The 13,826-nt window shown below is 45.2% G+C and overlaps 1 protein-coding gene across 1 annotated transcript in view; it reads right to left on the reverse strand.

Moving 5' to 3' along the window:
• cmip (c-Maf inducing protein) overlaps positions 1-13,826 on the reverse strand; it is a 38,248-nt gene that overhangs the window by 1,871 nt on the left and 22,551 nt on the right. Inside the window, exons 6-20 of the mRNA XM_068723406.1 lie at positions 13,278-13,340; positions 13,082-13,162; positions 12,679-12,782; positions 12,441-12,545; positions 9,396-9,842; positions 7,831-7,896; positions 5,023-5,049; positions 4,880-4,928; positions 4,671-4,778; positions 4,479-4,595; positions 3,615-3,755; positions 1,576-1,623; positions 1,314-1,460; positions 1,095-1,200; positions 1-7 (exon numbers count right to left, since the gene is read on the reverse strand). The exon at positions 1-7 is cut by the window's left edge and continues 64 nt beyond it. Coding sequence (XP_068579507.1) covers positions 1-7; positions 1,095-1,200; positions 1,314-1,460; positions 1,576-1,623; positions 3,615-3,755; positions 4,479-4,595; positions 4,671-4,778; positions 4,880-4,928; positions 5,023-5,049; positions 7,831-7,896; positions 9,396-9,842; positions 12,441-12,545; positions 12,679-12,782; positions 13,082-13,162; positions 13,278-13,340 — 1,616 coding nt within the window. The remainder of the gene's footprint in view (positions 8-1,094; positions 1,201-1,313; positions 1,461-1,575; positions 1,624-3,614; positions 3,756-4,478; positions 4,596-4,670; positions 4,779-4,879; positions 4,929-5,022; positions 5,050-7,830; positions 7,897-9,395; positions 9,843-12,440; positions 12,546-12,678; positions 12,783-13,081; positions 13,163-13,277; positions 13,341-13,826) is intronic.

The following is a 13,826-nucleotide window of genomic DNA, read 5'->3' on the forward strand; positions in this document are numbered from 1 at the left end:
TTCATGGCTGAAAGAAGCAAACGGTCACAATTAGCCACAATTACCAGATTCACTTACAAAGGACACCCTCAACACAGCCACCACCACGTTGACTCTGTACTCTGGGTCCTAGCCATTCCTCAGACGGCTCATTCTCATTTTCAGGGGGTTTCTACTAGAACATGTTTACAAGCTTTATTGTTCATACTCACTGTCTGAACACATCTGTATTAACTCTCTGTCTGAAACGCTCCGTCTTAGCGCCTGTCTCTTTAAGCCCCTCTCCTGAAAAAGCCCCAGTCTGCTCTGATTGGCTAACGAGAAAAATAAGGGGCACCTTCGCAAAGGTAGATCAAAGATGCTCTATAACCAAGAGGACGCATCACAATGGTTTGAAATGGTATACACTTCCTGTCTCCAAAGTGGGCGTGGTTATTGCGTGTCCACCCCCCCGACAAGGTTTGAGAACGTCGGGTGGATGGATTAAAACATCAGATTGGGTTAATGTATGTTATTTTCCTCACACTGGATATATACTCATATATATTCTGCATTACGATCCGTTAGCTACGAAGTTCGCCAACGTTAGTAGTCCGATCTTGGGAGAGTGTGTCGCTGAGATTCTCACACAAAGATCATTTCAATGTCAGAATGTTGGATTGGTGACTATATAGTGAAAGAATTGGACATCATTTGTGCTCACTTCTCCCATTGGAGTTATTAAACTCGAGTGTCTCCTAAAGGGGCGGGGCTAAACCAACGAGACTCAGATACAGGAAACTGACTCAGCGGGTCATCTCCTGTCTCAACTGTCTCTGGGAACTTCTCAAGCTGTGGGTGGTCTGTTCCAACGAGCTTTGCATGACATAGGAAGGTGAGCCAAATCTGATTGGCTGGTTGAATCCCATGTGTTCTGATCGAGACAGCCCAAAAACAACCCGGAGGTGGGTGGATTCACAGGTCGTCGGTTGGTAGAAACTCCAGATACCCAGATGTGTGTGCACTGCAAAGGTGTTCATAATATGTCCCCTTTATCAATATTAATATTGTAATAATAAGTGCAATAACACCTACAGACTGCGGTGATGTGATTCATTTTGTGTGTGTTTCCTTACAACTGAGAGCCAGCAGACCAGCATCGGTGACGGGAGTCTCACACAGGTTCAAAACCTGAAGACAGGCCAGATGTTCGGATAACAACCTTAACCCTGCATCTCCGAACTAAAGGAGGACAACAAGAGAGAAAGAGAGGACATGAGACATCTATTAGATCAGTGGTGGTACTAGTGTGTGTGTGTGTGTGTGTGTGTGTGTGTGTGTGTGTGTGTGGGTACCTGTGTGGACCAGAGGTTGAGCTGTTTGAGTGAGGGCAGCTTGATGAGCTGCTCGGCACAGGCACTGGTGACGTTGGTGAAGGCCAGACTCAGGTTCTCCAAGTTCCCAAAAGAACCTGAACTCAACAGGCGGGCCAGGTCTGCATCCTAAATGTTGAGGAAAAAAAACAAAACATTCCAGATTGAAATAACCAACGCGAGTATCTTATAATGGAATCAAATGACTTTCTGTGAGGCAGTGAAGGCATCGGCGTGGTCTCACCGTGGACTTTGAGGGCAGAGTGAGCCGGGTGGGGCCTCCTTTCCTTTGCTGAGGAGCAGACAGACAGAAAGAAGAAAGGAAAAAAAAGATGGCGTCTGAGCTCACTGCCTTGCAGAAACATTTTCAGACAGTAGATGGTGTGTGTGAGTGGCTGCATGCAAGCTGCATTCATGTCACATTGAGGAAAAAGGGACATGTGAGGCCTCTACCCAAACACACCATAATAGCAGAAACATTCAGAGTCAAATAAGGAGAAGAGAAGAGCTCACGTTGTCTTTTCTTTTTCTTCCATGTTTTTTGGACTGAGCAGACAAACAGGTGTCTTTTGTTCCACTGCTTGTTCAGAAACTTGTTATGGAAATTAGGTCATAACTACGAATCTGTGAGTGAATCATTATTGTAATTAACGTTATTTAAAAGTTATAAAAAGTGTTCAAATCTACATACAATGGTAGGATTATGATGGATACATTTTTTATAGCCATTTTTTATTTAAAGGCACATTCCCTGATTTTTGTACTTCCTAAATTCCAAAATGTCCTCGCAGATGAAATGAGGGCCACGATAAAGTGAGAGTGTAGAAAATACAGTCGCATCCGAACATTTTTATCAACGTCTAGATTTCTCCATGTGCTCCGTATACGAGCCGCCTTCGTTTACGCTCAAACGCGTTCAAAGCGTGACTCAGCGTGCGAAGCATGCATACTGTGAGAGGACCGGTTACTGGTTCTGGTTCTGGTTCTGCTCCAGCAGTTCAAGGCCACATGAGCTCGGGGGAACTTTCTCACCGAGAAGTGGTCCAGAGAGTGGAGGAGAGGGAGACGGATGTGGAGAACATGTGTGCGGTAGGTAGAATGTGACTGACCGGACATCTGACCATTAACGTGTCAGGGACTGCAGATGAAAAATCTGGCACATTTTCATGTTAATTAATGAATATGCATTGTCCCCTCTTAAATGAAATCAAATAAACATGAAAGCAGGCAACGTGTGGAGAAACACGACTTCATATCCAACAATAAGCTGCTTTACAGTTTGCTGAGACGTGATGAAAAATTGGGTTTCAACGTGGTTCTAGGAACATGATATTTAAGCCCATCCGCTGTGAAGACGGTGACCAATCAGAGCCGACTGGCAAACCCAAAACACAGGTATGAACCTGAAGAAGAGCATGATGTGACCCTTTGAAACATTCAGCACTAGAGTTACTCCTACTGAGGTATGGTTGCTGTTTCAGCGTTAGAGTTTTAGTAGATCTAGCTTTTACCTTTAGTGATTATAATGAGATCTCCATATTCCAAAAGTAGACTATATATATATATATATATATACATACATGTACATGATGGAGAGTGCTGCTATACTGCTACTACTACTGTTTGTTGAATGAATTCTATTAATACATTAAATAAACAAAAGCTTGATACTGCAACAAAGCCTCAGTAGTCGGTAGTATTTAATGTTCATAGAGAACATTACATGTGTCAGGGTTCCGCGGGGGAACATGTGGATGAAAACAGCTCTCTGCTCAGGTTCTGGTAGCATAGAAGGTGGAGCTGTTCTCTCACACACACACACACACACACACACACACACACACACACACACACACACACACACACACACACACACACACACACACACACGTGTGTATACACCACTCTTTGCTCTCATCTCATCCAGCGCATGCTTACATCTTAACTTCTGGGGCCTTTTTGGACAGTTGCCGTTTTGTAATTGTGGATTGTTAATTAGGTCAGACGGGAGTATTTGTCCGTAATGAGAAACTGGTGATTTGCGTTCTCCTGCAGAACCCTTCACTCCAACAGGCTGAACGCAGCAGAGATGTGGGACGAACTGGAACGAGACGTTCTCAGTTCAGATCTACGACAACTGCAGGGGTGCCAGAGATTACGGCACCATGTTCTCCTCAGGCCTTGCTGTACCTTATAAAGTACTGAGTGTGTGTGTGTGTGTGTGTGTGTGTGTGTGTGTGTGTGTGTGTGTGTGTGTGTGTGCGTGTCGGGGCAGGAACTCACCAGTTCTTTGAGCTCTCTCTGTCGGTCGCAGAGCTGCTCGTACATGCGGAGGCCCACCTGGGTGCTCTCCAGGGTGGAGATGATCTGCAGCTGGGTGTCTTTGTTCTCGATGATGTTGTACTCCAGCATCAGACACAAGATCTGCACACAACGAGCAGACAAATACACACTCACTATGAGGAGCACCGGCGGGGGCAGAGCCGGAGAGAACGAGTGGAGGATGTCAAGTCAAAAGACGAGAAAACCCTGGCGAGGTCACGGTGATGTCATCAGGGTTTCTTGTCTTGAACGTTATATAACAGGAAGCTGTGGTGCAGACTGGGAGGATCTAGCATCACCAGTTTTTGTTTAAATCTGTCAACCAACAGAAAAATGGATCTGTTGATCGATCAACAATCTGTATCTCTCTGCTGTCTAGTCTCGACAATGGAATGGTTGGTTTCTGACATCAAGTGAAGCTCTGGTCACTGTGATGGACATTGTTCACCTATTTTAAGTCATTTACTACTGAATCTATAATGACAACCACACCCACTTCTACTGTTACTGCTTCAGTAATGCACTATATGCATAAACGGAAACAACAAATGTCTTCTATAATGACATCTCTTTAACCATGTGTTCCAGTCTGTCTGCCTCACTGCTGCAGCGCTTCTCTTCCTTCTCCCTGCAGCCACATCAATGGCATTTATAACGGTGATTAAAACTAAGCTACCACATGTTCATGCACCAACAGACCATGAGGAATCATGAAGAATTGATAAAAGAATTCATAGAAACATAGAGAAGGACTTGAGGGGAAATAATGAATCATGATTCTAGCATGAGCCTGTGGGGTCTGAATAGGTGGCGAGTGCTCTGTACCTCCACCATGGTCTGGTTTCCACGCAGGGCCAGCAGCATGCAGGGACCCAGCTTGTTTTCAGCCAGCGAGAGCAGGAACTTCTTGGTCTTGTAGCAAGAGCCCATCAGGATATGGACCTGGAGGAGAGACAGTTATTATGTCCCACGCTCTAACAGTTGAATTGAACTCTCTGCGTGTCTCCGTACGCTCACCATGCTAGCAAACAGCTCTCCGTCGTCATCACAGGCCACGCCTCCCGGACTGTAGAGCTGGAACCAGCCGTCTTTACCCGAACGCACGCTGAGTAGGCAGGAATGCACCTGGGGGGAAAAAAAAAAAATGATTTTGTCTGTTGGTGAATCTCTACAAATATGTGCTATGAGGCTGAAGTGGTGGTGAACCTGCAGAAACACACACTCACCTCCTGCCTCGGGTCCTCTGCGAACCTCTGAATGACATATTTCAGTTCCCTGTTTGGACAGAAGCATAAAGACACAAGCGGTCAGGCGGTTTTCAAACTGGAGTCGTACTGAATCGGTTTCGTTTGGTGTCGGAGGTACTTACTTTGTGAATTTGGCATGTGCAAGGGCCCTGAAGAGAGAGGAAGAGATGTGAGAGGTTAGAGCCCAACACACGATAACATGCTTCTCTAGCAGTGCGGCTCACGCTTACAGTGTACACCAAGAGGTCAGTCTGTGCTACTTCTTCACAGGACGTCCAGCTGATGACAACATGTGACCTTATATTGATACAGTCAGCGGGTTCAGAGGGAGTGTAGAGCACACAAGACACCCGCTTGTGAACTTGTAGGAATTGTTTGTTACATTAGATGACATTGTGACGATCACAATTATTTCAGTAGCAGTGGTAAGATGCCGCTGTGGTGATACTACTATGGATACAAAGGACACAGTTGTCAACAATCCCTCGTGTCTTTTTCTGGTTGCACTAATATATCAGCAGTGATGCTCATCATTATGCACATGTACAAATGTGGCTCAATCGATTATATTTGGGATCTCTAAAAGCTTTAGGATTGCCACCAGAATACAAGATGGTTGAAGGACTAACTCCATCTAAAGGTTGATGCGCTTCTGAAATGTTAAGGTTAACATTAAGTACGTACAGAGCAACATTTAAAAAACAATGTTTCTCCCATAATCAGGACATTGTGATTAAATCTGAGAGCGCTAAACAAGAAGGCTGCCACCCTCGTGTTGAAATCATTAATCTAACCCTAACTAACCTTAACTAACTTAACCTAAACGAACCTTAACTAACTTACACCAATCTCGTTCATCAGCAAATTAAGTTAAAAATAAATATACATATTCAGCTCCATATCAGACATAATTCATGGTGTTTTTTAATATAAACTTCATTAATTAAAAACGTCTTAATTAAATATATAATTTGATATTTTTTGGAAAATATAGATATTTTCTTTTGATGATAGGATTGATGGCACTCTCATGTCTGTCTGGTAATTATAAAGCTGCCGAATAATTAGCTTAGCACAAAGAAGACGAGAAACAGCTAGCCTGGCTAATCCACCTAGCAGCGGCGCTAAAGCCATCAAATGAACACACTTTATCTCGTCTGTTAAATCCATATAAATCTGTGTAAAAACACTATATGCCATTGTACAGGAGTAATGTCCAGACCAGGTCTTGCCTGTTAGCAGAATAACGTGTGAAGTAGTGATCTTTAGAGGTGCTTTGTTACCTTTGGACTGCCAGGCTAGCCCGTCTTTCTAGTCGCTATGCTAAGCTAGGCTAACCAACTGCTGGTAATCTTCACATCTACCTTTTATCGAGAGAGCAAATAAGCATATTTCCCCCCCCAAAAAAAACTTCCTTTAGAACTGTAAGAAGTGGTCCCTATTTGCAAAACGGTCCGACCATGAAGACATGAGGAGAAAACTAGTTACCTAGTAACAGATGTGTGTTTCTGCACATGTTAGTGTGTGTGTGTGTGTGCGTGTGTGTGTGTGTGTGTGTGTGTGTGTGTGTGCGTGTGCGTGTGTATGCGTGCGCCTCATGCACTGATGTGACTCATTATATCGTCAGCTACAGGGTGCTGGGGAGTATTGTTGCCTTTCTTAATGACGCCCGAAGCCATCGACCCGGCAACAGCTGCGCAGGTGAGCAACAGGTGTGTCCCAGTGTTGGGAGGAACAACAAGTCGTCCGCCAGCCATTAGCCAGCTAATGAAGCTCTGGATCAGCCGGCCAATTACGAACAAGAACCCAGAGCTGCTTACAGCCAATTATGGTGGGCTCTCTGGGGGGAGAGAGAGAGAGACGGCCACTCCAGTTCCTGACCCCCAGAGGTGTGTTGAGGTACCTCACCCACGTCAGAAGCCAGGCCCCAGCAGAACCCTCCTATAAACATGTGCACACCCCCGGAGACAGTGATGTAAGGGAGGGCAAGCAAATGAGGAAGGACGCCGATGGTTACAGTATATGATTATGGTTATGGTGTTTTTGGAAGGGCTCTAACTATTAGGACTTTTTCTAAAAGAAAGCCGGTGAAATGTCAGTCTTATCCTCTCTTCTTCCATTTACACGTGGATCCTACAGTGATTGTGTACCGGGCCTCAGTACCGGGCCTCAGTACCGGGCCTCAGAGCATCTTTTGTAGACACAGCAGAGAGATGAAGCTGCTGTCACTGACTCAGGCTGTGTGCACACGTTGTGGAACTCCTCAGGCCAGCTGAGGCCCGCGCACGCACACGCGCACACACGCACACACACACACGCACACACGCACACACACACACACACACACACACACACACAGTATCTGATGTGAGTCCAGGTTGGGTATAAATAGCATTGTTGGCTGCAGACGTGTAAACAGCGACGTTGGCTAATTGGCTAATAATAGCGCCTTCCGCATCTCCCTAAAAATAAATAATTGGAGCGCTATTTCACTTTTCCACTTCGGTGGTACTTACTGTAAGTACAATTTTGAGGTACCTGTTCTGTAAAAATGAGCTCCACCTCAAGCCGCTACAACATTAAATATGTAGAGAGACAATCACACATGATAATGATATCATAATAATAGATAATGATAATAGAACATATAATAAAGACATTCAGCTCCATAACAAGTTCTATTACTTCAGGTACATTTTTCTGAAAGACCTTTGCACTTTCAATGAAATAAGGTTTTATCATCAAACTGTGGTATTATCACAGCTGACTGTTAATACCGTTTTTTCAAAAACACGCTGAAGAGTTGAATGAATTGAGTAAATACAATCACGCATCTAAAGCCTTTTTTGGGGTCATTTATGTGGCTCGAATGAGAGATCACCAGAAAAATGAACACAACGCGATCGCCGCGGTGCGACGTGTGTACTCACTCTTTCGGGAAGGGGATGGGCTGCAGCAGGCTGGCCAGAGCGGGTCTCCAGTCATCGTAGTCCGACCTGACCCGAGACGGACGGTTGAGAAAAGGAGAGGAAATAAAGAGATGAAGTGAGTCGGTGTGACAATGTGAAGAGGAAGGCGCAGCCTGGAGAACACGGAGATGAAGGAGTAGCTGAAACACGAGCCGTGGGCCTGCGTCATCTCAGCGCTGGTTTAACACAAGCTGGAGCAGCATCACATTACTGTTACACACACAAACACACACACACACACACCTTTACAAACAGACCATATCTGTGTTCTTTTGTCCCACGGTTCACCTTTCAATTTTTCAATCTAAAGCCCAATATCACATAAGACCTCTTTGATACGGAGCCCGGCTGAACTGGTTACGTCTGTTTTCTAAATCGTTTAAAGCACATCTGTGAGTACTGTCACGGGGCATGTGGACCGCTGAAGGAGTGAAGCAGATTTGAACTCAATACGCAGTAATTCCATCATTGCTATTTCTTTTTAAAAAAGAGCCCAGAAGACATAAGACATAAAGCTGAGAATCTTCATGTAGACGGGACACACAGGAATGACGGAGAAGCTTACGGCAGTCCACCTGTTTTTGTCCCGAATGACATGAATCACCAAAGTATTGGAGTGAATGCCGAGTGCAGAATTAGCTATTAGCACGTAGCGATCGCATCACAGACCTGGATCTCAAAACGGTGGGGATCCTGGTTCATGTTTCAACAATAAGCCTGCTCACACGGTGTGTTCTGTGATCAGTTGGACATATGTTTTAGAGAGACTTGGTGACAGAGAGGTGGCTGACTGATGTTTTAATTAGTGTATAATCCCCTGATACGAACAATCTTTTGTGCTTTTGCCTTAGAATGACACGTTTCTATCTACATATTTCTACAGTAGCCCAGAACGGACGAACCGAACGCTGGCTCTGGAGAGAGTCTTTGCATTTTTACGTAGTTCTCCAACACGCTGGTTGACTGGGGTAAAGCGAGCCACCGAGTGCAAAAAGCATGCTATTGCCAGCCACCGTCCGACCCCCCATTGCTCCTAAAGTAGTGTCATTATGGTATGGATGGCCTCTGAGCGAGGAGAATGGCGTCGCCGCGTTTTTTGCACTCGGTGGCTCATGTTACCACAGTCTTGGAAAAAGAAGAGTGAGGGGTATTTACGTGGTTGCAATCAGCAACTACACTGGCCCTTTAACACCAGTTTATTTACTCTGCAGGGACAATGCACACCAATCAACAGTCAAACTGTAAGTGAGCCAGAGTTAGAGGCTAGTTTTCATCTGCTGTCCCCGGCCAGATGTAAAAATGTTTAAATAAAAATGGAATTAAAATTCCAGTTATGTTGCCCTTGTCTCATACAGTCAGAGTCATTGGAGAAGATTAATTGTAACGTCAGAATAAAGGTAGGTCCAATGACTGGGTGCAGGGGGAACTGCTAGTCCCCTGGTTCATCTCTGGATAGCACCTAGAGCTTCAGCTACTGATCTTCTCTGACTCTGGGTTCATTAACACTCAGTGATCTGTCAACTCACAGCATTTTAAGGATGAGAGCGAAGCAGCCCAGCACCCGGTCGGCCTGCGCTGGCAGCTGGATGGAGAGAGTGTTGACGGCCGGGCTGACCAGCAGGCAGTCGATGAGGTTGGGCTCGCTGTCGCCCCCCGACGGCCCGCCCTTCCGCCTGGCGTTGGCCGAGTTGTTGTTCCGCTCCAGCTCCACCAGGATCTCGCTGGAGTTGACGACGGAGGGGGGAGGGGAGAGGGGCAGGGTGGGCGTCGGGGAGGAGAAGGGAATGGACGGGGCGGGGGGAGGTGGCTGAGGGGGGCTGGGGTTGGCGGAGAGGGGCAGGAGGGTGGCAGGAGGCGGCGGCGGCGGCGTCGGAGGCTCGGGGCGCAGCAGACGGAGCGGCATCGGGGGTTTCCGTTCGTTCTGCTGCTGGCAGCCGTTTCTGATCTCCTTCAGGCTGGGGGAGTTGTCCCGACTGCAGGGGGAAGAGGGGGGGGGAAGGTAATTGGACAGGATACAAATCCTTTACTCAATGCAAGAGTGTCAAAGTACAGTAGCAATGTCAATGGAAGTATGAGCAAGAGAAATGTAATGACAGAAGGGAACGACAAAAGAAATGACATAAAGGATCCAGGAGACATGGTCACCAGAGGGACGGCTCCTTCGTGTGCTGGAGGCTTGGAAAAACGGACTAAGAATGATCCTCTCTGGGGCTGTGCTAGGGAAGGAGATGACGCTAATGAGTCACGTTATCCTATACTTAAACAACTCCAGTCAACACAAAGCCCCAATGGAACACGCTAGAAAGAAACACGAGCATTTCAATAGAAACCACTGGAACAGGAAGCAAACATACTGCGACTGTGCTTTGGTGATGGAAAGTGTTTTTATTTCTGGGAAATTGTTTGGTTTCTCTAATGGCATATGTCAATTTATTGCCAAAAAGAAGAAAAAACAGAGTTGGACCTTGTATTACACTGTAGAGTTATTGTTCCTTTAAAAATAAATAAATAATAAACTGGGACTTTGCTAATTAGCTTAGATTTTAAACGGCACAATGTGGTCTCATGACGGTATCTGATCTGCTTTCCCAGTAACATCTGCAGATTACTGTTTGTACCGTTTCCTTCATATTAGTCCTACAATATGTGGGAAATTAACAATCGTGTGTTTGTCCAATCAATGACAAAAGAATGACCCTTCGACCACGACAGCTGAACAAACAGGTATTGTGTCTGCTGTGGCTGAGCTTCTTTCTCACACGACATCTGTTTGCTGTAAGTGTGTCCTCTATGGACAGCATTACCATTTACAGGAAATGTGTGGTCATCATAAATCATAAGGTCCCCCTGAATTAATACATTGTAAGAGTCTGTTCTTTCTGACATGATAATTCCTGTATTTTTTATTTCTCCGCCATGATAGTGAACTAGACAATATCGATATTAACTATTATACTGACAACAAAAATTCACCACAAACAAGTTATTGTGAGTGTTTTTTTATCGTCCATCCACCATCCCCAGTGAAGGCTATAGAGAGACGAAGTCCCGCCCTTCCAGATGACCAACATGGGATCGTATTTCGTAAAAAATATGTATTGTAGTCAAGGGGCGAGAAACAAATATCTTTTTGAACCTGTTTGAATGGTGCCATGAATTACAGAGGTTTGTCAATTTTGATGATAACTTTGCACGTCAAGAAAGTTGTATTTTGGTGTAAAACTGTTAAAATAAATGAGGTATAAGTGAAAATACGTTAAAAGAAAGACTTCCTACCCAAAAGTGGCGCAAGTGACTTGTGAAGCTACGATGTGTTTAGTACCAGGATGTACTCACACCTACAACGGGTCTGGCTCTGATAAAAAGAGTCACTTGATTCCAAACATCAGCTGAGATAACTTTACATTTGTTCACCTACATGTCTAAGTTAGCTAGCTAGCTAGCTAGCTAACTTAGACATGTCGGCAAGCCAAGCTAACGTCTGTGTTGGTGACATTGTGCGTGACGAGAGATGTTGTTCACTGATCAGTTTCACACAAAACTAAATGACGACAAATCTACGACGGACAAACATGTGTAATTCATGGTATAATTCAAAAAGACATGGATCATTGCAATCGACTGCTGAACATATTTCTTCTGGATGACAAACTTCTCCTCTCTACAGAATAACCAACAACAAAACGAAGCATGTCCTGTGTTGTTGCTAGAATACTACTTTATAATACTAATACTAATAATACTTTCCTTCTGGGTAACAATCATAGTTATCACAGACTTCAACCAGTTGTGCACTTCTTGTTCGTACATTATCAAATGACTCTTATTGACAGATGTTTAATAAAGAATACAGAGTCTAACTCACATAATGTCCGTAAATCTATCTAGATATGGTTCTGTCACCTCCAACTCATGTCAAAGTGAGGCATTATCGAGCATATCAATACTACCATAGAGTCATCTCTAGCGTAAAGACAACAGAAACACAGCTTTCACTCACTGTCAGGAAAGAGCACACATTGACTCAAGTAGCCATTTTGTACACAAGCAGCGAGGCAGAGCGAGGCCCCGGGGGAGCTGAGGCTCCTCTAGCCTTCTATGCTGCTCACCTTCAGACAGATCTGAGCTGCTCACACTGCAGCGGTCACATAAACAAGATGTCAAGACATGAGTGGAAAGGGACGCAAAGGAGGGGAGGCAGGTTTACAGACTCCATCGTGTTCTGGAAAAAGACTGAGTAAGAGAGAGAGAGTGTATGACTGTATGAGTGAGTGAGTGAGTGAGTGAGTGAGTGAGTGAGAGAGTGTGAGTGTGTGTGAGAGTGTGTGTGGGTGAGTGAGTGTGAGTGTGTGTGTGTGTGAGAGAGTGAGTGAGTGAGTGAGTGAGTGAGTGTGTGAGAGTGTGTGTGAGTGAGTGAGAGTGTGTGAGAGTGTGAGTGAGTGTATGTGAGTGAGTGAGTGTATGTGAGTGAGTGAGTGAGTGAGTGAGTGAGTGAGTGAGTGAGTGAGTGAGTGTATGAGTGAGTGAGTGAGTGAGTGAGTGAGTGAGTGAGTGAGTGAGTACTGACTGACCTGTTGATGAAGTCCTCGTAACAGGAGTAAATGGCGGCGAGACACACTGCCACCAGGTTTGGCAGGACCCGTGGGTGAGGGCACTGTCCCGTTGGCCCGTGCATGCTGCAACACACATGGTGCAGGTTAGAAACCATGGCAACCAGACGGTTGCCAGTCACAGCACACCATCACCTCACGCTGCTTTAAGAATGAGTATCGACACGGACCTGTGCTGTTGTGCGGGACGGTGTCTCACCTGTGGACGAACTTCTTGACGACCTCCATCCCAGCATTCAGCTCGTTGAGAGCCAGGATGTACTCCTGAGTGAAGAGACGCAGTCGAGGGCACTTCCCAAAATCCTGTCAAGAGACACACAATTAACATATATCAACCCAACCAAAAAGAGAAGGCATATGAAAGGTAGAGGTTTCCCCTTCTCACCAACATCAGGTTTTTATCATATATTTTCTAATATATATTCAGGGTTTATCAGAAGAACTGGAGACATTTCTTGTCCTACTAGACTTAAAGAATGTAGCAACTTGCACATAAACAACCACAAACATGAAATTGCATGCAATAAACAGGCTCAATAGTAACTGATTCCTAGTTCTATCACTGAAGGCTCTGTGCAGCTCCCGGACAGAGCCGTTCTCACCATGTTGTGTTTGAGGATTCTCTGGACCACAGGAGTGAACACTTCGATCACCACCATGGACCGCGGCCGCTCCCGACAGTGCTGCAACACACAGCCATGACCATCAACAGGAAGCACTGTGAAACTCTTGAAACCATTTCTCTTTACTGCAAAAAACAAATGTTCAGCATTGTTCTACTTTGACACGTGGGCTCACCTTACAGAAGAACTCACACAGGTCAGGTGGTGGGTGGTTGTTTTCCAGAAGAGGAGCAATGGCCTAAACACACACAGAGACTGATGAATATTTCCATATCCTAGTTCTTATTTATCCTGGCTGGGAGCCAACAGTATTGATGTGAGCTGTCAGTTGCAGGAGATTTGTGAGATAAAGCCCACAGGAGACTACGCAAACACCAGAAACTCTCTCAGCATCGAACTCTTCAGTTCTGCCCAGGTACGGCTACAATACGGTAATGAATGATAGCGCCATGATAGCGCAAAGATAGTGTCATGATAGTGTCATGATAGTGTCATGATAGCGCCATGATAGCGCCATGATACCACTATGTTACCGCTATGATAATGTCATGTTACCACCATGATACCACTATGTTACCGCTATGATACTGTCATGTTACCGCTATGATACTGTCATGTTACCGCCATGATACTGTCATGTTACCGCCATGTTACCGCCATGATACTGTCATGTTACCGCCATGATACTGTCATGTTACCGCCATAATACTGTCATGTTACCGCC

Source organism: Cebidichthys violaceus, unplaced genomic scaffold (assembly GCF_023349555.1).
Source record: "Cebidichthys violaceus isolate CVI_PGR_0920_01 unplaced genomic scaffold, fCebVio1.0.p SCAF_3, whole genome shotgun sequence".
NCBI classification, from domain to species: domain Eukaryota; kingdom Metazoa; phylum Chordata; class Actinopteri; order Perciformes; family Stichaeidae; genus Cebidichthys; species Cebidichthys violaceus.